This window comes from Panthera tigris, chromosome C2 (assembly GCF_018350195.1).
Source record: "Panthera tigris isolate Pti1 chromosome C2, P.tigris_Pti1_mat1.1, whole genome shotgun sequence".
NCBI lineage: Eukaryota > Metazoa > Chordata > Mammalia > Carnivora > Felidae > Panthera > Panthera tigris.
Window position 1 is genome coordinate 128,224,233 of NC_056668.1, and position 23,217 is coordinate 128,247,449.

Sequence of the window (23,217 nt, forward strand, 5' to 3'; positions counted from 1 at the left end):
TGAGTTGGAGGCTGATCTAGCTCAGAGGGACCCTAAGGCCAGCCTTTGTCGGGTGGAGGTGGGGGAGGGAAGGGACAAGAAAGAGCCACCCACAGAGACCTGATGAGATATGCAATGCTGGCTGGAGTCCCAGTGGTGGAACCATAGGCCGCAGGCCAGACGTGACAGATGAGCTCAGCATTCTGCAGCAATCACCCTGGAGAGCACATCCTGACCAAGCAAGGGGAATGATGAAACCTCTGTGTCCTGCCCTGTCCCATGAGATAGCCACTGGCCACATGTGGCTATTTAAATCTATTATTATTATTATTAATTAATATAGAAAGAAAGAGCACACACAGGGCAGGGCAGAGGGAGAGAGAGAGAGAGAGAGAGAGAGAGAGAGAGAGAGAGAATCTTAAGCAGGCTCCACACTCAGCGCTGAGCCTGACCTGGGGCTTGATCTCATAACCCTGGGATCACAACCTGAGCTGAAGTCAAGAGTCAGATGCTCAACTGACTGAGCCACCCAGGAGCCCATATTTACATTTAAATAAAATAAAATAAAATAAACATAAAAACAAAAATTCAATTCCTTATCTTATTAGCCACATTTCACGTGCTCAATAGCCATATGTGGCTAGTGGCTACCAGACTGGACAGTGTGGGTATAGGACATTTCAATCACGGCAGAAGGTTCTATTTCAGTGTCAATTATTTCATTAATATTTTAAATATTGACTACATGTTGAAATAACATTTAAAATATACTGAGTTAAATAAGATATGCTAATATTAACTTTACCTGTTTCTTTTTTACTTTTTTTTTACTGTGGGTAATGGAAACTTTTTAATTACCCTGTGGCTCCTATTTCTATTGGACAGCGCTGTAGTCGATGGATACAGGAACACACCCCCATTTATCCATTGTTTTTAATGCCATATCCATTCGATGGTGTTCCATTTGATGATGTCTGTAAAAACCCTTGCTTAATACAAAGGGTACAGAGTCAGCCCAGGCTAATGGGATGAATGCAAGCTTTGGAACTGGAACAATTTGGGCTCAAAGCTCAGCTTCCCTATGGGCTGCATGATCTGGACAAATTACTTAATTTCTTTGTGCCTCAGTTTTCTCATCTGAAAAATACAGTCAGTGAATAAGTCCCTGCCTAGCATTGCTTTGAACACAGGAGACAGTGCATGTACAGGGACTCCTATGGACCTGGCCCTTAGTCTACCTCAGTAAATGGCGACTGTCATTGTTATCACTGTCATCAGTATTTCTGAGCATGAAAGAGTAAGAGGCTATGGTCAGTTTCTTTGGCCTGAGACCATTCACTCCCCTGCCCCTGCCTCAGCATCCTTGCTCTCTGATGATGACCCCCCAGGCATCTGTGAGCATCCTCTCTTGGCCCTACACAAAGCCCTTGGGCATAGCCCACGTACTCACCTGTTGGCAGCTGCTGGCCCAGGAAGCCCTGAGGGCACCCCAGCTTTCGGAGCGTGTGGCCTTGCTCTCCAGGTGCACGCGCAGTTGTGCCTCCAGCTCCTGGCTGACGTTCTCGAGGGCATGAACCTTGGCCATGTATTCCACCAGGCAACCCCCCAGGTCCTCAACGGCACCGAGGTTCCTCTCCAGGCCTGGAGCTGGTGCTGTGGCCAGACCTGAGCTCCGCAGGCCCTGCAGGAAAACACTGCTGATGCCCAGGGCCCGGCGTGTCACGCGGGTGCCCAGGCCACCTGTGTACCCACTGGGCACCATCCCTACATAGACTCTGGGTCCTCGGACGAGACCACCCATGGCATTGGTCCTGGAGGCTGGGGGGCTATCCAGGGAGGATGATGACCATGTTCCCCCAAAGGATGCCCTGTGCCTCTGGAGGGGCAAGCTGGAGCTGGCACCGGTGGGCATGTCCACCACCACTCGCCTGCTGCTCGTCATCCCTTCTGCCTCTGCTGTGCCTAGTGGGCTTACAGAGCCCAGTGACTTTTGGTTTCCAGCCCCAGTGTCCCTGTGGCTCAGTTGTGGGCCTCTCTGGAAGCTCCCCTATCCCCAGGGCTGCTTTGTCTGCTGTTTTCCATGAGCTTCCACCATTCACCGAGCTGAAAGGGAAACAGGCCCTGCCCAGGGTTGCGTGCAGAAAGGCACTCATGCATTCTCTGCAAGGTCATGTGCCTGACCTCCCAGATTTTTCTGCTGGTGATGGGGGTGCTGGATCAGTGCGGACTGTGGGGGTGGCTCATCTGGATTTGTGTACTTTGCTACCTAAGAGAGAGCAAGGCAGGCATCAAGCAGCCCATTTCACAGACGAGTAAACTGAGACCCAAAGGCCTCAGATCACAAGTGTAGTGATCCAGGACTGAATCCAGGTGTTCCAGGGCCAATTTCAGAGCTTTCTACATCCTTACATGTGTTGTGTATGTAAATGTGTGAATGTGCATGCACGTCCACACAGGTAATAGAGGATGGAAATGGATGTGAACCAGCCACAGTGGGAGGCAGCCCCATGAACTGAAGAGAAACAAACCAAACCTGTTGCCTCCCTTCCCCTCCTTCAGTCTTGGTAGCAGCTTCAGGTCCTTCTGTGGCATTTTTCTTCCCCCAACACTGCTGTTTATCAGCTGCTTGACCATGGCCACGTTGCTTCACCTTTCTGGATCTTGCTTTCCATGCACTGGCCTGAGCTCTCCCTAATGCAGTAGTGCAAGGGATCCTGGGAATTCAGGTCCCACACATGTTGGGCACCTTTTATGATGTAGCTGTTCCCTACACCTGTTTCTCCATTTGCCAGAAAACTAGTAAGTCAAAACAAAGAGAAGGTTTTCCAGTAAGTTCTTTAAGGGTGGGTGCTTCAAGTTAGGTTCTGATGACACCCCCTGGGTTTTAATTCCTGCTGTCAGCATCCAGTAAGGCATGTTGTTATGGTCACACCTCAATTACTTTCCCAGATCTAGAAAAGATCCTCTTTGTTATCCTGAGATAACAAAATGGACCTAAATAAACCCCACTGCACGTAAGTTTTACAGTAGAGAAACCAAGTAGCCAAAACCCAGACCTGGATATTTATCCCAAATCCTGCACCACGGGGACGTACCTCAAGTGAGAGAAGGGGAAGGTAGCCAATTTCTAGTAAGTACTGAATCTATCCTAGTGCTGTACATAATTTCCATACTTTGTTTCATTGAATTCTCAATTTAACCTTGGAAGGTAGGTACAGGGTTGACATGTACTGCTATTTGGGCTGTGCACTTTACAATTCCAGAAGTATCATCACATGTCAAATGATCAGTTGACTCCTTACGTGATGAAGATCCTGAAAGCTGCAATGACTTTTCCAAGGTCCCCTATCCAGAAAATAACAGAGCTAGGACAAGAAAATCTCATCTGACCCCTAGTCCAGTGACTTATGTAGGACGCCCTCTGTCTCCCACCACCTAGAGAACAGGGTACTATCCAAAGTCACACAAGCAGAGTTCAAAACTACAGTTACCTACTGGGATATTCTATGTGCTCTTCCTTGCTAATTAGGACACCATAACTTTTTTTCCCCTTTCTACTTTGTCTGAGTTGACACAGAAGATACTGTATAAATATCAATGTTGGTATATGATTAACAGATTAAGGAACCAACTTGATCAAGTAAAAGGTGGCAGTGTCCTTATTTAGACATGGCATTCTTGGTGCAAACACCACCTCTGAGGCAACCTGTAGGCCCCACCGCACCCGCCAGACTCTTATAATAACATCCTCCTAGCACAGGGGGTGCTGCCTGGGTCTTGAGGGGCTGCAGGAATTTCAGGGTGTATCATCCAAGGCTAAATGAAGGGTTCAAACTACTGATGAAGCTGTTTGCACAGGTGTCATGTTTAGGCACTGTTATTTCCTACAGAATGGTAACTCTCAGTGGACAGGTTAACCCCAGCTTTCTCTGACCTTTCTCTGATACGTACAGTAAAACCCCCAGCCCTGTGGAGGGAGAGGGGAAGAAGGGATGTACCTTAATTGACACCAGAGTTTCCAAAGACCTAAAGAAAGAGGACTTGTGGAGAAGTCACAAACATGTTCTAAAGGATTGGTATTACCAAATGACAAACTGCCAGTAGCTCATTACTCATAAAACCCAACTTATTGTTAAAATAGATTAAAAAATACAGATGAACATTAGGCAGTGTCGGGACTTAAGGAAGACTTAAAAGTTATTTTAAAATGAAAAGAATGCAAAATGTATTAGCAACTTAATCCTCTGGCTAGTAAAATAAGTTTATTTATATATACATGGTAGTTGAATTCTGTGGATAAGGAAAAATAAGTCATACATCCACATATGTATATATAACATATGTATCTTTGATTACATATATTATATATAATTTTACTTTACAAACAGATTTCTTTCTGTATATACGCACACACATTGCTATATTAAATGCAATAGTTAACAGAAATAGAAGGTTAAAAGGTCATACAGCAGCACACTGGGAAATGAATCTCAGAGCAACATTTAACCTGCTTCCTTGTGGGTTGAAGAGTCTTTAAAGAGACACATCCACCAAACTCATGTTAAGTAGGTTCATACAACATTGAGAACACACATTTTTGAAGGCCATCTTAAAAAAAAAAAAAAAAAGAAATGTAGGAAGAAAGGAAAAAGGTATGATAAAAAGACCACAGCAACAACACGAACATACGAATCAACATTCAAGTTCAATTCCCAATCTGACTATAAGAACATCTATATTGAAAATATACTATCAAACTAATTTTCTTTTAGAGAAAGAGTCAAAGCAGTTATCTTCTCTCCCAACCACTCTCTATTAGGGAAAAAGTGAGAAGCAGCCATCTGTGGAAGCCTCTGTTGCGTCTCTGTGGGTCTGAGCCCTCCTGAGCGTGGACAGGCAAGGGGAGCAGTGGAGGGGAGACTGGAGAATGCGAGCTGGATGGCAAGCCTGTCTGCTGACCCACAGGCAGGTCTGCAACACCAGGGAGGGATATCAGGATGTCTTCTCCTAAGTGATCCACTTTAGCAATCTTGTTTAAGATCACAGGAGGGCTTAGAAAATTACAGCCCCATAATTCAAGGCCTCTTAACATGTTCCTCAGGGGCACAGTGTGATGCCTTTTGAGAAAACAAAGCTGAACCCCAATAAACATTTGATCCTTGAAGGAGAGCTAGCATGCCAAAGCTCTGGGGCTAGGATCCACATCTAAACCATCTCTAGAGAAAGGCACGAGTTTTAAAGCAGATGTGGGTGTTGGAGAGGATGCAGGAATGTGCTTAAGGGGGGGGGGGCTTATTTTCCACCAGGGCAAGGCAGTCCTGTTGTTAGCACAGTGGAAGCTCCCTGTCGTGGGATGTTAGGGGGATGTGGCCTTGACGGGACGCCCACGATGTCCTCCACAGGCTCCTGAGGGCTGCATGTTCCTGCCCACGGTCCTTAACTCAGTTGGAATTACGCTCGACAGCCAATGGTGCCACTGTGCAGGTGCAGGATGTTTATCTGCTGGGGTGGCAAGATGTTCCCCCTTCCTGCTCTGTGCACAAGTCTACTGCTTCTCCCCCGGTGGCCCACTTGCCTTCACTGGTGTGTACACAGAGGGGGAGGGAAGGGAGTCCCACTGAATCAAGAGGAACCAGAACTTTAAGGAGCACGCAAAGGGCCGTACTCTTGACCAATTTAAAATCGCACCTCTACAGGTCTGTCTCTTCCCTCACCTGCCTGGGGCTGCTGGGACCCCAAGTGCTCAAGGACAGTTATTAAGAGAAGCAATCAATGCAACTGCTTTGCTTAGAAATACCTTTATTTTATAAAGCCACGGATCGTTCTGTAAAGTTTTTTTTAAACCACACTTGTAAAAAAGATGTTGACAATTCTCAGGGGGAGAAAAAGCTGAAAATGTTTCTCATTAAGTCAGGGTTACACAAAGGTTATATTTATAATATATATTTGTATATTTATAATTTAGAGACGAATGGTAGGGAACGGCAAAGCAAGGGTTGCTGCTGTTAGATCTCCGACACTTGATCATTTCCCACAAATAGTGTTTCCTGGCAGAAGGGGTTAACAAGGACCATCCCAGTGTCTCTGTAGTCACCGTTGGCTGGGGAGCGGGGCTCTGAGAGCTGGTCCTGGGAGGAGAGAGGCAGGACATGGGATGATCTCACAGGGTTTAGGCAGTGGCCATTCATAAAGAAATACACACACGAGGACATTTGTTTCCACATGGGATTGCTTTGGTAAACACCTTTCATCATCTTCACTGCCAGTGTGGAGGCGCAGAGCCCTCTCTGCTCTTCTTTCATATTTTTGCAGCAGCTTCTGAACAAGATTTCCTGCTTCCTGAATCACTCCCAGCTCAGGCTGCCAGAGATGGTATTGCTCTCCTTATAAAAGTCCGAGAGGGCCCGCCACGAGTGACATTCAGCATATCTCAGTGCTCTAGTGGGCAAACCCACACTCTCCCTCCTGCCTCTTTCTCACAGATCTTTGGGAGATGTGGCTGCCTTTCTTCCCTCCACCTTCACACCCTACGCTTGCCCACCTCCTTCCTCTCCTACCACCCACACGGCAGGGCCTTCAAGGGCTCACTCCTCCCCATCCTGAGTCCTCTCAAAACCTGCTTAGAATTATAGCCTCATTTCTTGTAGTACTAGATGGTTCTGAGGTGAAAGGACCTGAATCTCTGTGTGACAATGGGTGGTAAGTGAAAAATACAGTCTGTCTCCACAGCCCCAAAAATGGAAAAGCCTACAAATAGGTAATTCACTGATCAGGTCATCTGAATAGCTTTGGCCTCATCCAATAAAGGCTGCAAGCGTTTGTGGGCCACTAAATGTCTATACTCAGATTCAGGCCCAGGTATAATTTAGGGGGGAAAAAAAAGTCACAGCTTGTCCTAATTCTCAAACACTGAAGTCTCAGAACCTGCAGGCTACATCAGGGCAAAGACTCAGTAATATGCTGAGGCAGAGCTGGCTTAAGCCAGACTTGCTTAGATGTCTCCACTTGAAGAAGACATAATTAATTCTCTCAAGTTTATTTTTAAGCAAAACATGTATAATTTTTGAGGAGTACATATTGCCTTATGGATAATAAGGAGAGAAAGAAAGGCCATTTGTCAGTAAAATGACTTTCCAGAAGACGAGAATTTCCATCAATGTCTGGAATTGGTTGAGTGCCCATCTCAGAGGCAGACACAGAGTCAGCCCTCTAAGTAAGGAAAACAAGGCAGCATGTCACTGAGGGGACTACCATTCCCATTCTTCATTGGGCTTTGGGTGGAGCTGTGGAGGGGAATTTTGGAGGATGAGATCTGGTGTGTCGTTTTACAGTTTTGTTTTGTTTTGTTTTTTAATGTTTATTTTGGAGAGAGGGAGTGTGAGCAGGGGAGGGGCAGAAAGAGAGGGGGATAGAAGATACAAAGTGGGCTCTGTGCTGACAGCAGTGAGCCTGATGCAGGACTCGAACTCATGAACTGTGAGATCACGACCTGAGCCGAAGCTGGCGGCTCAACCAACTGAGCCACCTAGGCTCCCCCTTTATAGTTCTTACAAAGCAAGTGTTCACCATGGGTGAACCATGTGGACACTTTTTGTAGCATAAAAAAGAAAGTTACTTAAGAAATAACAGACAAGAAAGAAGGAAAAAAAAAAAAAAGAAGAAGAGGAGGAAGGGAAGGAAGAGGGGGGGAAAAAAAGCATGGAAAAATTTCCAGGCACTTTTTCGGCATCACAGTTTTGCCTGTACAGCCTAGATTTGTGCTTTGCTCTTTCGTCAACCCAGAAGGGGAGCAGGGCACCAGAGAAACTTGCTTAGGCAAAGCACTTGGCAGCCACTGGCGCTGGCAGCCTACAGGGCGGGCGGTAAGGGCTGCCCCGGCTGTGGAGTGTGGGGCACCTGCTCTGTGATGGCAAGGCCGCTCTCGGGGTGGTCCACAGTGCCTGGGTATGCCCAGAGAGCAGGGACAAACTAACACTGCGCTAAGTAAAGCAGAATGAGGGCAGGAGGCCTGCTGGGAGGGAAACAGCCATAAAGCCCATGCTGAAGCCAAACTGACTTTTTTGCTGCTGGTTCTGCTGCAAACTCCTGACCCAGGGAGGGTGACTGCTGGAGGCAGCCTCTATTAGAGCCTCTGGCTTGTGTCTGATGGCAGCCCAGGTGCCCTGGGCTGGAATGACTAACTGGGACGCTGCACAGGCAGGGCCCTTTCTATAGTAAGCTCACAGGCACAGCCCTTTGGCTTTGGTTTTCATTTATCAGTTTGCAAAGAGATTATGAGAAATTTATTTATTTAAACGTTTTTTAACGTTTATTTATTCATTTTGAGAGAGAGCGAGCGAGCAGGGGAGGGGTGGAGAGGGGGGAGAGAGAAAATCCCAAGCAGTCTCTGTGCCTTCAGCACAGCCTGACACGGCGCTCGATCTCATGAACCGTGAGATCATGACTTGAGCCGAAATCAAGAATCGGACACTTAACTGAGTCACCGAGGCACCCCAGGAATATAAGAAATTTAGAGTTCAGGGATTCACAGCCCACATTCAAAGTGTGGCCAGCCCCTCTGCTAACTTAGCCATTTTTCGCTCATTATAATAGTTTTCATTTTTATTTTTTATTGAAGTTTAGTTGACATTCAGTATTATTTTAGTTTTAGGTGTACAACATAGTGATCTGTCAATTGTCTGCATGATGAAATGTTCACCACAATGACTGTAGCTACCACTTTTGCTATGCAGGATGTGCACTGACCATACTAAAGGTCACTGCTTTCATGAAGCCTGTCCCTCTGTCCTTCAGTTAAAATTTTTTATTGAGCGTCCACTGTGTGTTAGGCTGTGGGCTGGGTGATGGATCGATAATGAACAAAACTTGTGGTTCATTCATGTGATAAACATTTACCAAGCACCTAGCAAGTGCTGGGCACTGTTCTAGGTGCTAGGGATAGAGTGGTGAGAAGAACAAACAGGGCTCCTGCCCTCAGGCAGCAGAGACAGATGACAGGCCTGAGTGATAGGGAGAAGTCATTGAGGTGAACATGAGGGGGTGCTGGGGAGGGACAGATGACATTCCAGCAGAGGGGAGAGTCATGCACAGCCCTAGAACAGAATGTAACTTGGTGCCATAAAGAAATGAAAAGAAATCTGGTGTGGCTAGAGCTTAGCAAATGAGAGAGAGAGTGGAGTGACATGAGGCTGGAGAGTCGGGCCAGGGCCGGGCCAACCTCCCAGGCCCTGTAGATGACTCTGAACTTTAACTTGAGAGCACCAGGAAGCTACTGAAGGGCTCTGAGTACATGAGTGATGTGATCACATTTATGTTTGTAAAAGCCCACTCTGGCTGCTGCGGGGGATGGATCTGCAGGGGAAGAGGGCACTGTGTCTCCAGAAGAACTCTTCTTGGCTCTCCCTGCTTTTACTCAGATGTCTGCCATCTTTCTCCTGGACCTTGATTGGTCCCAGCTGGTCTACTTATTTTGAGTCTTTCTTCCGGTCATCCCATCCATTCATCCATCCATTAAACCACCCTTCCTTTCCTTCCTATTCACTCACTACTCACGTATACAGTGCCTTCATCAGACCCTTGGCACAATCTTTCTCAAACTAGGCCACACAAAGCTCAAAACTTTCAATGACCCTCCACTGCCCAAGACTAAAGTATGAACTCCATTCAAGCCCATTCAAGCCCATGCCCAACCCATGTACCTTTCCTGATGTGTCCTGGCCTCTGCCCCACCTGTGTGAGTGTAGAAGGAACACCTCAAAGCCTGGCTCTCTCACTGGCCAGACAGGTGTCTGGGCAAACACTTCTTGACCCAGTGTGTTCTTTTCCCCCATGATATGCTGTGTCCAGTCCACATCCTCACCTTTACTCAGGCTACTTACTTTGCTGGGAAACCTGTCAAAATCCATTTATCCTTCCGAAACCCCACTGTGAAGGCCTTCTTCTCCTAGGTTTCTATACCTCTGCAACTCTTCTTGTATCTCCCCTAGTTTGTTTGCTTTGGAATGATGTGTGGGGCTCATCATACCTCAACCACATCTTGGAATCTGGGCCCCCTGAGAGCAAGCTCTCATCTTGACAGTTCCCAGGGACTGCCTGCCACAAGCTGGGTCCTCGGTGAATACTTATCGAACCGTTCCCAGAAACTAGAGGTCCCAAGAACAGTGCTTCCCAAACTTTAACATATGTAGAAGACACCTGGGAATTCTTGCTAAAATACAGATTGACCCAGTAGGACTGGGTGGGGCCTGCAGTCTCCTGGTCCAGAGACTACCCTTCAAGGAACAAGACACTGAGAAGCAAGCAGAGGCTCCATAGCTTACTTTGGAGCCTGGGCTTTTCCCTGTGCTGGAGCCAGACCTTTCAGGGGCACCCCTTGGTTTGGGGCTCATTACCTCAGAGGTTTCAAGGGACTGGATCTCCCTTGGTAACTCCACAGCATGCTTGTTGAAGTAGTCCATGGTGATGGCATTGTTCCAGTAGCTCAGATTGTTCTCTGGGTTGGCCGTCTTTTTCTTCCTCCTCAGGCAGCACACTGTCAGCAAGACGGCTGTGGAGAGAGTCCAAGTTAGAGACAGGAGAGGGAGACAACAAGCATGGAGCCAGAGTGCTGAGTGACAGGTGCCAGTCTCCAGGTGGGGCTGTGATGGCCATACAAGCAACCACTTACTCCATCAGTCAATTTGTTTGCTTGTTCGTTCAACAGTTATCTACATACGCTGAATGCCTACTGTGGGCCAGGTTCTGGGAGAGAGAGAATGAAAAAAAAAAACCACAAGGCTGCCCTGCATGATAAACATCCCTCCTAGTGTGTATAAGGAGGGATACTCGGGATGAGGGGCAGGGTCACATGATCTATGATAAACAAAATGAATAAATAAGATAAATTCAGATAGCAGTAACTGAAGAAAGAAAATAAAACAGGGTGAAGTGAGAAAGACAATGGACAGGGGTTGGGGAGAGAATGCTTTAGGGTCATCATGTAAGGCTTTCCTGAGGTGACCTTAAAGCTGAGAACAGAATATGGAGAAGGAGCTAGACAAGAGCAGAATGGGGCAGTATGCCCCAGGTAGAGAGAACAGCATGTGCAAAGGGACCGAGGTGGGGACACACTTGATGTGAGTGAAAAGAGTAGCCTGGCTGGAGTGTAGGGGAGTGAGGTAGGAGATGAAGCCAGGGTCATGTCCAGTGACTGCATCCATAGGGCTCACAGGTAAGAGGCCTGGATATAATTTCAGATATCTGTGGGTGCTGCACTGCCACTCCTTGAGTTTGCTCCAAGAAAAGGCCTTGCTCATTTGGTGGAAAGGCTTAGAGAATGGCTGTGTGCTCTCAGTTGCACTGCTGGACTGGTGAGAATTCTCAGCCAGAGTGGGAGTATGGCAGAAAGAGGAACAGGACTTGGTGAACTTTACAAAATGAGCCCTTGAATACCACAGAGGCACTTGATGGTAGAGACTTAGAATAGTATTACTGAGCAGAGGTCTTGGACCCTGATAAAACAGCTGCTCTGGCACCATAATCATCACCTCCACTATCACCAACCTCCTCCTCCTCCTCTTAAAAAAAAAAAAAAAGAAGCTTCTAACAGTTATATAGTGTTTATGTGTCAGGAAGGTTTCCCAGCACTTTAGAAATATTAATTAATTTAATCTTCCACTTCACTCCATGAGGTACTTTTAGGGTTCCCATTTTGCAGGCAGGAAAACCGAGACTCAGAAAAGTGAAGCGACTTGCCCAAGAGCAAACCCAGACATCTGGGCTCCATAGTCTGTGCTCTTAACCATTCATGATTCTGCCTCACAAAGACTGATGCGCAGAAGTCCACACTGCACAAATGGGCCTGATCGGGGCTCTACGCAGCTTGATGTGTGACCCCGTCTGTCCAATCTTTGAGATTTGCAGGGCCCCAGGGAGGAAGGAGTATGTTTGGATTTTGCTTATGAATCAGGTGTGAACAGAGGGCCTTCGGCATGCCAACGGGGAAGGCTTTTGAAGTTGGGGAGGTAAGGTGGCCTGTCCAGGCTCACACAGTGCAACGGGTGATGTTTTGACAAGGGTGACAGTAACCCTCTTGGGGAGAAGCCAGTAAATGAAGACTGGGCATCCCTTGCCCAACTCATCATCACCACAGCCTGTGCAGTGGCTGAAACTCCAGGCCAGGGGTGGGCAGGGCTGCACTTAACATCCTGGAGGTGCCAACCATGTGTGCTCCAGAGGGGACCCCAGGCTGAGCATTCCAGAGGCCGGCACCAAGATAGCAATGACCACCAGGGGGCAGCAGAGTGTCAGCTCTGTTGGCAGCAGCCTGAGGGTTAGCCAGCATCAGGGCGCCTGTACTTGCCAGGGTGTGGGGTACCTGAAAAAGCTGGCACCCACACAGGCTAAGACCACAGGGCCCACCCTGTAGGCCCCTACAGGATGATGTAGGAATTCTGTAACTCTCTTATCTCAACCTGAAAAGGCCTCCAGACAAGACTGAGGTTGGGCAAGTTTCTATTGATCCAATCTACTTTGACGAGAAAGACTTCTCTAATTTGCTCATTATTCTTCCATGTCCCCTTAAAAAAGTTTTAAAGATATAAAGGAGATTTCTGAATGTTTGAGCTAAAAGGAATTTTAGATTGGCTGGTATAGACTTTTTTAAATTTTGAAAAATTTCCAAATTCAAGTTCTCCTTTCTTCTCTCCCTTCCTTCCAAAGACGGGGGTGGTTGGAGGATGAATGGGGGTGAGGAAGGGGAGCTGCAGAACTCAGCCTGAAAATCTGCTAATTTAGGGACTCTCCTTATTTTACAGATGAGAAGACTGTGGTCCAAAGCATCCAGCTGACTTGCCACAGGTCACAGGTCTGCGAGTGGCAGGGCTGGGGCAAGACCCTAGGTCCTGTGTCCCTTTTTCTGGCATCTTTATTATCATTGTCACTACCTTTCTACCCTGCTCCTGGAACTGGGATGGTTAAGTGGCCTGAGGGGGGGATTCGAACTGGTGAAACAGAAACCATAAAGAGAGGGTTAGGCTGCAGTGAACTCATGCTGCTAACCTGGGCTGGCACAGGGTGCAGAGTCCAGGTCCTCTGACTCCTAGTCCAGTGCTCCCTCAAGCCCACACTGCCCCTGGCTCCAGAGCCAGGGCCTGTTTAGAATGTGGGACCAGGACCCTGTCTCAATGGGAAGGGCTGGCCTGCTTGCAGGATGGCCTGGGGATTGGAATAGGGGGCTCAGTTCCTAGCTTTCTCTCCTCAAGTGTTGTTAGTGCTCTAGGCCTGATTGTTTCGCTCCAGGAGTTCCCAGTGCCTCTCAAGTGCCATTTCATTTATATAATAGAAGCTGGCCTGAGATAGAAAGAGCTTGGGCTTGGAGTCCACAAGACCTGGGTTGAAGTCTGACTGCTGCACGTTACACTAGGTAAGTCATTTCCTCATACTGACTGCTATGGACTCACAGGGCTGTAATGAGAGCTAGAGATCATGAATGCAAAATGCTGAGCAAACTGCCGGATGCACAGTGGGTGCTTAATTAATGACAGCTTTCTTCTTGTTCTTCCAGTACCCTCCACAAGAGAGATGTAGAAAGAAATACCGGGCTGCATGACTGTTGAGTGGCTCAAGGCCAAGGCACCACCTGTGGTTTAGAACTTTCATTGTTTTGCTGGCCTGACCTTTCATCTAAGAAAGAAAAGTACAGTTCAGATTTATGGAGTCTCTAATACATGCCCAGGGCTGACCTAGGCACTTTATAGTCTGATTTAACCTTCAAAATAGCTCTCTGAGAAAGGTGCTGTTACTCTTCCCCTTTGCACAAGTGGCAACTGAAGCTCATGGAAGTTAACAAATTGATCTTGATCACTCAGGTAATTAACAGAACCTGACCTGAGTCTTTGTGACCCTCAGAGTGATGCTTGTTGTGTGAGATCACCCTGAACATGGCTGGGAACACATCTAAGGCATGTGGAAGCACTTGGTAAAGGACACAACTCTGGGCAAACACAAGCCCATGCTGGCATCTGCCTCTTCAAGGTCCTGAACTAACACAGAGGATGCTAGTCCTATTTTTATAGGTGAGGAAACATTGGACTGACAGTTAAATAACTTGTCCAAGCCCCACAGGTGGCAGGCAGGAGAGCTGGCATGACATCCAGGTATGTTTGAGTCCATGAGCCAAGCTTTTCTGTCACACCAGCCTTCTTCTCCAATGATTTATGCAGCAGAACAGGGGCACCTGGGTGGCTCAGTTGGTTGAGTGTCTGACTCTTGATTTCAGCTCAAGCCATGATTTTGCTGTTTGTTCTTGGGATCAAGCTCCAGGTTGGGCTCCGGGCTGGCAGCATGGAGCCTGCTTGGAATTCTCTCTCTCCTGCTCTCTCTTTACCCCTCCTCTGCTCGCTCTCTCTCAATCTCTCACATAAAATAAATAAATGAACAGTTTTAAAAAAGTGTTAGAAAGTTAGAAGACAGGGAGGTGTGACATATTTCAGTTTGGGCACTTCGTTTTATAGAGGAGAAGCCTGACACCCTGGAGGGAAGGATTGGTCCAGTGGTGCCGGCCTGAGGGGCCAGACTGTGGACCATCGTTTCCCACCTTTGGGCGTTTGGGAAGGAGGCCAGGCTCAAAACGAGGCTATGGGCCTCAGGAAAGCAGGTTTAGGGGCTGTCTGGCTCCCCATCCTGGTGTGTGGGACTAGAAGGCCCCCAGCAGGAGGTGCTGACTGGGAAGCAGAGATGAGCTGTGAGAACATAGGTATGACACTGTGGTCCAGCTGAAGTGACATCCCCTGGCCCTGAGGCTGCTCCCCACCACCCTGGCTTCAGTTAGCTCATAAGCCCCAAGGAGACAAACCTCCTGGACACACTTCCTTCTCATTCCAATTTATTCTATTCTTCTCATGGAAAGAGTAACTCTGACCCGTGTCTTCTTATGTAATAACTACAAAGTCATTTTGGGCCTATAAAAAACACACACATATATATGTATGTGTGTATGTGTGTGTGTATACACACACACACATATATTTTATACACACATACACATACATAACTAAATACACACATATACACACATTCAGATTGGACTAACATTCACAGAACAATGAACATAGCCAAGAACTACATGACCACAGGATATTTTATCTTGCTGAACACTGCACTGATACTCCAGTGGCATTAAGTGCATGTCTGCAAGAAGCCAGAATGCTCTGGGGTGAGGTGCACATGGACCCTCACATATCCGGGGTCAGAGAGAGTTGCTTCCCGGTTCCAGCCAGGCTCAACTTAGATTGGTATGAAAAACATCTGCCGCTGGCCTGTTTTCTGTTCTCACCCTCCAGAAAGGCTTTCATCTTTTTCAGGGAAGCAGAGTGAAGACATTCTCGAGAACAGATGCGTCATGTGCAAGAGATGCCAGGGAGCCTGGCAGAGCCACAAAACTGACCTCCTGATGAAAACCCAGAGCACTGACGGCAGTGCGGGAGGATCAATTCAGTGCCAGGCCCAGAGGGTTCCGGCAGGAGGTAGTGGGCTCTTTGATTCCTGATGGTGGCAGCAGAGACCAACTCAAGAGCCACATGGCTCCCCTGCCCCAGTCAATTGTGGCCTGGATCCAATCAGTTTCAGTTCTCAGCACATCTGAAACCCTGTGTGGCTGTCTCTGGCATGTCTCAGGAGACAAAGCATTTCTCAGCTGTGGCACATCTAGCCTTCCAGCCATTGGGCGGAGCTTTCAATTTGGAAGGGCTGGTGTAATTGATGACATCCCTTCTTGCGCAGGCCTGAGATTTGCTATGATCACCCCCTGCTTCCAACAGAAGTAGAGGATTCACCCACCTGCCTAGCAACCCTGGCCACCTGAAGTCTGGCTTCTGGTGGATGGAGAAAAGCAGGAACAAGACCAGGGCTGGTCTGAAAAGCCAGGTGTGAGGAAATCTAGGCACACACTTTGTTACCAACCTAGACTGCCTGAAATATCTGGCAAACTGGCAAAGACCCATCTTTGAGGGCAGCAGAGTGAACTTTAGGATAAATGCAGCCACTGGAAGAGGTCTGCTTGTCTAATGACTGGAGTGGGATTAGGCTATGAAAACAGCTGGGATATTTGTTCATCTGTGCTCTGAAAGAGCATGGTATTCTGCAGCTGGACAAATATTCTATCTTGATGTCCCTTGCATCAGGGCCTTCACAGGGCCCCAGAGGACCCACAGGAGTTGGGGCCACGACTAAGGGCAGGAAGCCTTATGTGGAGGCAGCCAGGGCTAAGGCAGGGACCTTAGGAGTGAGAGGTTAGGGGACCCTCCCATGTGGACGACGGAAATGCAAGACAGATGCTAAAGAAGTGGAGTCTGGTTCCAAGAGGCTGCAAGAGTCCACTTTGAACAAAGACTCATATCTTCCTTTACGAAGTGGTATGTTCGGTCCCAGCACCTGAAGGCTCTTTTCAGACTGCCGAAGCATTCTCTGGGTGCGGTTCTAGGCTATGTATTTGCTACTACCTTAGTTGACATTATTATGCATGGTTTAGGCAGCCCATGGGTTTTCTGGCTTTGCAGTAAGATCTGATCTAATTCCAAACTCACACATGTAAAAAGGGCTGTAGAGTCTTTTCAGAACTATAAAACACAGGTGGGTGTGGCCTGTGGGGTGCAGGCTGGATCTACTCTGTGCTGTCCAAACCAGGCAAAGAGAAAGGCCCAGGTGGGGAGAGGGCTCTGGGAGCTGGGGAAGGGAGCCACATCACATATATCAATTCCCTAATGCTTGGCATAGTGCTTGTCACACAACGGGCACTTGGGAAATATTGTGTTGAATCAAACAGATTCTACCACCGGATTTGGGCTGACTTATGTGAGCTAGGACCCTGGAAAAGTCACTTCACCTGGTGACTTATTCCCTCCCTGTAAAGTGTGTTCCTTGCATAGCATGTTTATGTTTTTGTTTTTGTTTTAATCCCTCTGGCTAGTCTGTTTGAAGGATGGAATGATTTTTTTAAAATGGCCATTTATTTTTGAGACAGAGAGAGAGAGAGAGAGTGCACAGGAAGGGCAGAGAGCCCAATGTGGGGCTTGAACCTATAAACCATGAGAGCATGACCTGAGCTAAAGCTGGACACTTAATCAACTGAGCCACCCAGGTGCCCCAAGGATGGAATTATCAAAAATAATGGGAACTCACTTTGTAAACTAAAGCCTCTAGAGACATGTAAAGAATAGAAAACTAGAAAGCTGTTTCTAATGTGGTTACTTCTCAAATATGACCATTATTAATAATTTATTGGCTAACAGTGCTACATTTTCTCATTATCATTCTTCTGTTTCAGAAGTGGGCAATCAGTTTTAAGAATTCATTTGTATTTCCATGAAAGACAATAAAGCCACTTAATGAAAGAATAAAATATGCAATCTGCAAACATTTTCACTTTTCCTGAATTGGGTCCTTGAGCAGAAATAGGCCGCCCACTTTTGACATGGAAAGTTTGCTTTGCTTATCAACTAGAAGGAAAAAAAAGCTGGGAGAGGTGGCTTCTGGAAAGAATCCAGAATCTAGATTTTAAAAGATCTTATTGGTATAATGCCAAGCAGAAATTATGTTCATGTTAAAGGCACACACCCCCTGTACTAATGTTCAAATGACCCATGGGTTGAGGAAAGGCTAGGAGAGCTGGCTTAAAAGCCTCCTCTGTGTAAAGTTTCTGGGGTTTCATTCCTCTTGAGATCAGGATGAGCCCATGGTGTGATGTGACGGTACCACCAACAGAGCCGATGCCAGTGTTGGCTTCCTGAATGTGACCGAAATGTCCAGAACAAAGGAGCGACCATCTGCTCTCCTCTGCCATGACTGGGCATGTGAAATGCTGTGCTTCCTTCTAGGAGAGCAGGGATAAACTGGTGGCCATCCAGAGTGGTAGACAAGGGGGAAGTACCAGGGCAATTTGGCCCTACAAAGAGACTTGAATGAATAGTAATGAGCAACTTGGGAAAAGAAAGGCTGCCCTTGAGTGCCATTTCAAATGTTTTAGGGATTGGTAGATGGACTGGTTTTGTGTGGTTTCAGAGGACATGGCTTAGGACCACAGAGTGGAAATTACAAAGAGGCAAATGTCAGGCTCCCAAGAGAGTTGGGTAACAACCTGAGGGGGTCATAGGAGAATGGGATGTCCAATGAATGAGGAGCACAGGGGGTTTCTCACCCCTAGAAGGGTTCAGAAGAAGGCCATATGATAACTGTTATGGATGAGCTGAAGCTAAGATCAGTGAGGATTCCTGTGAGGTTATCAGAGAAACTCTAAGAATCTAGGATCAAATACATGGCAAAGACATAAAAGGAAGCCCTAAGGTTCTGAGTGATTATGTTAGGTTCTATATGGAGACATCAGGGAGAAGGTCTCCTGAATTCTCATTAAAGTAATGACAGGGAGCAGCAAGGAGGTGCTGGTGGCCTGGGGAGAGCCCTTCTCCACCAGTACCAGTGGAAGCAATGATGGGATCTACATCGTTATCTAGCTCATACCACCCATGAACAAATAAAACCAGGGAAGAGAGAGAGAAGAGCTAAATTTACATGTAACTCTCAAGGCTCAATTTAGCTATAGGAACTGCTTTTGCCAAGGCTGATAGAAATCCCTGCAAGATCAAAGCTTCATTTCTTCTTTTTTGGAGAAAGAGAGAGAGAGGAGGAGGAGAAGAGATGAGGGATGGGAGAAAAGGCAGGCAGAAAGATGGATATGAAGTGGGAGAGGAAGGTGAAGGCTTTGCTACTTGGAGGTTGTACGTTTAGAAGTGCCAACATTCACCTACGGTGTCTTGGTGCCATGTCACTATAGCCATTAGCAGGCTGCCCTCCAGGGTGAGTGTGGCAGGGTGGTGTCATGACAAGAGCACTGGGTGGGAAGACAGTCCCTTCCCAGGTCTGTCTCTCGCTTAACTTTGGGCTCCTGAGTGAGCCATGGGACCTCTCTAGCTTGGTGTTCCTTTCTAAAAAATGCGGTCAGACTGGACTACTTGGAAGGTTCTCCCCAACTCTTGGGAGCTTTGTCTTTATGATCAGTTAGCATCTGAGCCATAGCCTGGCAGAGCAGAGGACTAGGGGTAGAGATAACCCATGATTCTTGTCCTGCCACCTGGTTTCCTGTAACTCTGGGAAGTTTTGCAGCCTACTGGGTGGGGACTGTCCAACTCCAGGGCAAAGGAACTCTGGGGACTGACAAGTTGATGTGGTAGAGGGAGAGGAGGGAGAGAGGGAGGAGTAGGGAGTGGGTGAGGCACTTACAGCAGGAGGAGATGGGCACACTGATGGCCAGGATCACCCAGGCGATGTCCATCTTGCTCAGGCAGATGGTGGCTCTGTGCTGGGGTTTGTCCCCTTCAGCCACATGGGAGATATTCCCTGCTGTTCCAGGCTTCCAGGTCCCAGCAGGAACCAGGCGGTTGAGGAAGTTTCCTGTGGCCGTGGACACCACTGTGGAGAGAGGACTGGGCACCCTGTTGGTCATGGTGGGGGTGGCTGTAGCCTCCTCCTTGGCTTGGAAAACAGTGCTTTCTGAGCCCCCGGTGGGGTGGGCTGGGGCCTGCGAGGTTGAGGATGTTCCCTGAGGAATCCCCTTGGAAGGGGCTGAGACACTGGCATTGAAGGCAGCCTGGGTGGGCCCCGCGGTGGCTGTGAAGACCCCAGAGCTGGTAGATGGAGGTCTGTCGGTGCCAGGGGTGACAGTAAGCCAGGAGTCACTGTGGCTGGGGCCATCCTGTGGGTCACCGCGGAGGCGCTGAGAAGGCACTGGGGCAGGTTGTGGGCTGGCAGGGGCACCTGAGGCTACTGTGGTGTCCGGCTCCCCTCCTTGGCTGGTGAAAGTGGAACCACCCCCCTGATCTGCTCTGCTAAGGCCTGGCTTGTCCTCTGCAGGCACAAGGGGGTTGGTGGGTGGTGCCCACGAGGTCCTGCTGGGCGCCATGGTTGTGGTCACTGTCTGGGGCTGTGGTGAGGAAGAAGAACCCCAGAGTGGGTTCCTGGGGGTGAGGGTGGAGGGGTCAGATTCTACAGACCCTGTAAAGTTGCCTTTGTAGATCTGAAAGATCTTCCCTAGGGGCCGCTTCTGCCCCAGATGTGTGGAGCTCTGATTTCGTCCCCGCTGGCCTTCCTTCCTCCCAGAGTGGCCACTGGGTGCAGGCAGGACAGAGCGTGATGAACTGCCGGCCCCCTTTCGGGAAGAGCCTGGGGGCCTGGGAGGCCTGCGCGTGGTAGCCCGGGTGGGTGCTGTGGTGGGACGGCTGCTGGCTCCTGTTGGCTTTGTCAGCAGGATGGTGGGTGCAGCTTCTCCCTGGGGGCGGCCCTCTGAGGGGGAGGATGTGGTTGCCATGGCAGTAGGAAGGGGCCCTGTGGGCAGTGGGCCTTCAGAATGTGGGGTGGTTGCTGTCGCCATAATGGTGGAGATGGTGTTTGTAGGAGGGTGTCCATCTGGATGGGGTGCTGTCATTGCCATGGGAGCTGCAGCCTGTGAGGAGGGTCCATCAGGATAGGGGGTCAGTGTCACCACCGAAGTGGGTGCAGTTGCCATGGATGAGTGTCTGGTAGAGCTGAGGGATTCTGTCACCATGGTGCCTGGGGTGGTGCCTGAGGGGAGGACCTGAAGAGATTCTCTGGGAGATGGTTCCTGGGTGGCAAATACCAGTGCTTCGGTCAGTGCCAAGATCAGGAGGAAGCCTTGAGAGGAAGACAGAGAGAAGAGGTGAAATGCCTGGGGAATAGCTCAGAGTCTGGACCTTCCTTACCCATGAACCTGTAAAGCTCTGGGAACTCAAAGGAAACGTTGGGAGCATTCCGGAGGCCCACACTGCCATCCTGACCCTCATCAGATACAAGATCATGTGAAGTTGGGCAGGTCTATTAGGTAGGTGCTACCCAGCACTGTTGGGGAGAGGCAGCTAAGCTAGTCAGGACCATCCTTTGCTGAGTGCCTGTGAAACGCCATCAGCCCTCCACCCAAAAGCAGCTTCTGAGAACAGGCTGGGCTGGGTGTAGGAAGAAGGCTTGTGGCCTCTGAGTGTCTGCTACCCCTCTGCAGCCAGAGGGTGGTCAAGGCCAGGTTGATCAAAGGGAAGCTGGCAGCTCTATATGGAATGCTTACATAAGCAGAGCTGACCAACTCTCATGCCCTTTCTGAATCTTCCATTTATGGACTAGACAAAGGCAGAAATGGTCAGAAATGCTCTCTTTCTTCAGACCCACTCACCAGGCAAGTAGGGAGGGTCTCTAGACCTCTCCAGAGGACAAAAAATGAACAGGGCAGTCTCTGGCTCTGGGTGAGCTCAAAGAAATCCACAAACAATCCTAAAGCAAGGCAGCGACATCTCAGTGCCATACAAGAGCAACAGGCAGAGGGGGACAAGGGTCCAGAGGTTGACCAGATCTGGTGCCCATACAGCACTTAGCACAGAGCCTAAAAGAGATGCACCCTGTGAACACCAGCTGGTTTTGTGGTTCTCATTAATGTTAACTGCTTTTCCTGTGGTGTTCATGTGGCTGAACTCTCTGTGGAAAATCACTTGTGATGCCCAGCCTTTTGAGTAGGAGGACGCCTTTTGAGCATTAAAAGAAAATCATGAGTTTTGCATGATGATCAGCGTGTATGCTTTTGGCTCATTGAGAAAATGCACAAGGACAAAAACCTATAAATTTAAAAATACTTCTAAATGTATGTGGATTTTATGAATCATAATAGCATGTGCCACATTTTACAAATAACACACCACATATAAATGTGAGACATAGGATCTGTTCAGATTATAAACTGGAAGACTGGTCACCCCAATAGAATACATGGGCTGAGAAGAACTGGTCTCCACTGCTGAGGTGTGGCCTGACAGACTTCTAAGGTCTGATTCTGACCTGTGAACTCCTCCTTATTCTTATGAAACCCCTCCTGGTCACTCTCATGCCCTTCCTTCAGCTCTGCTGGCCACACAGACAATGGTAGAGATCTGTCACTATCTGGTAACTCTCTGGAAGCTGCCCTCCCCCACCAGATTCAAGCAAGACAAATGGCCAAAACAGGGGCCCCGGCAGTGATTTCTGCATGTGTGGGACAGTCAGCAAAGCTGCTGACGGGAAGACAGGGGCCCTGGTGAGCTTTCAGAAACAGAAGGGGAGATCATCTCCTGGCATTCCTTTGAAAGGAGGCCCGGGATCACCACTGAGGCCACCTCCGACTTATGTGGAGTGGGGAAGAGTCTGAGCATGGACCTGCTCCCTGTACTCTGCACTTCTAAATTAGTAGGTGGAAGGAGGCCAAGGGACTGCAGATTGAACGGACTGTAGCACATACAGTCTCTAGGACCAACAGTTTGTCCTAAGCGACATATTTTTTTTTCTAAACTTTCATTGGTGACCTAAACCATGTAACAACTGTAAGCTCTGTTTGTTCAAGTCAATCCTAAAAACTGTTTACAGAGCACCTGCTCTGACCCAATCTCTCACGCTCGATTTAATCCTCACAACCACTCGACAGGGCAGGAAATTGAGATTTCAGGTAGATTAACTAACATGTTCAAAGTCCCACAGTAGCCACAGTATATGAAACCGACTATGTCTAAGATGCCTGCTTTTCCTGGTCAGACACACCAGTGATGCAGGAGGAGGAAGCGGCTGACAGGAAGTTGCTGTGCCACGGTGCTCTGATGGGTTCAGGGTTTTTCTAACTCCTCTCTTGCAGTCAAACACCACAGGGACAAACTGTTCTTATGGCTGGGGGTCTTGACCTCGGATGTTTTGAGAGACATTCCCTTATGAGCCTCATAAGTTTACTCATAAGTTCCTTGGTTCAATATAAGTGTTAAAGATTGAATTGTTTCCCCCAAATTCATATGTTGAAGCTCTAACCCCTAGCACCTCAGAATGTCACTGTATTTGGTGACAGGGCTTTTAAAAGGGGTTAAGTTAAATGAGGCCATTAGGGGTGGTCCCTAATCCAACTTGACTGGTGTCTTCATAAGAGGAGATTAAGACACACAGAGTGATGCAGACATGATTGTGCACAGAGGAAAGGCCATGTGAGGACACGGTGAGAAGGTGGCCATCTTCAAGTCAAAGGGAGAGGTCTTATCAGAAACCAATCCTGTCAGTACCTTGATCCTGGTCTTCTAGCCTCTAGAACTGTAAGAAAATAAATTTGTGTTGTTTAAGCACCCCAGCCTGTGATACTTTGTTACAGCAGCCTGAGCTAAGACAGGTGTCTTATCTTACATTACAGATATCTCAGAAACA

At 48.2% G+C, this 23,217-nt stretch overlaps 2 protein-coding genes across 12 annotated transcripts in view; both read right to left on the minus strand.

Moving 5' to 3' along the window:
• The window catches only part of BFSP2 (beaded filament structural protein 2), a 67,931-nt gene extending 66,010 nt beyond the window's left edge, over positions 1-1,921 (minus strand). Inside the window, exon 1 of the mRNA XM_007087447.2 lies at positions 1,430-1,921. Within this exon, the coding sequence (XP_007087509.1) occupies positions 1,430-1,921 (492 nt within the window). The remainder of the gene's footprint in view (positions 1-1,429) is intronic.
• Positions 1,922-4,390: 2,469 nt separating this feature from the next.
• Positions 4,391-23,217, minus strand: part of TMEM108 (transmembrane protein 108) — a 359,971-nt gene continuing 341,144 nt past the window's right edge. For all 11 annotated transcript variants that reach the window (XM_042956441.1, XM_042956442.1, XM_042956437.1 and 8 more), the window contains 3 exons: positions 19,231-20,658; positions 10,371-10,525; positions 4,391-6,107 (listed from right to left, as the gene is read on the minus strand). In XM_042956441.1, coding sequence (XP_042812375.1) covers positions 5,985-6,107; positions 10,371-10,525; positions 19,231-20,658 — 1,706 coding nt within the window. In that variant the 3' untranslated portion in view covers positions 4,391-5,984. The remainder of the gene's footprint in view (positions 6,108-10,370; positions 10,526-19,230; positions 20,659-23,217) is intronic.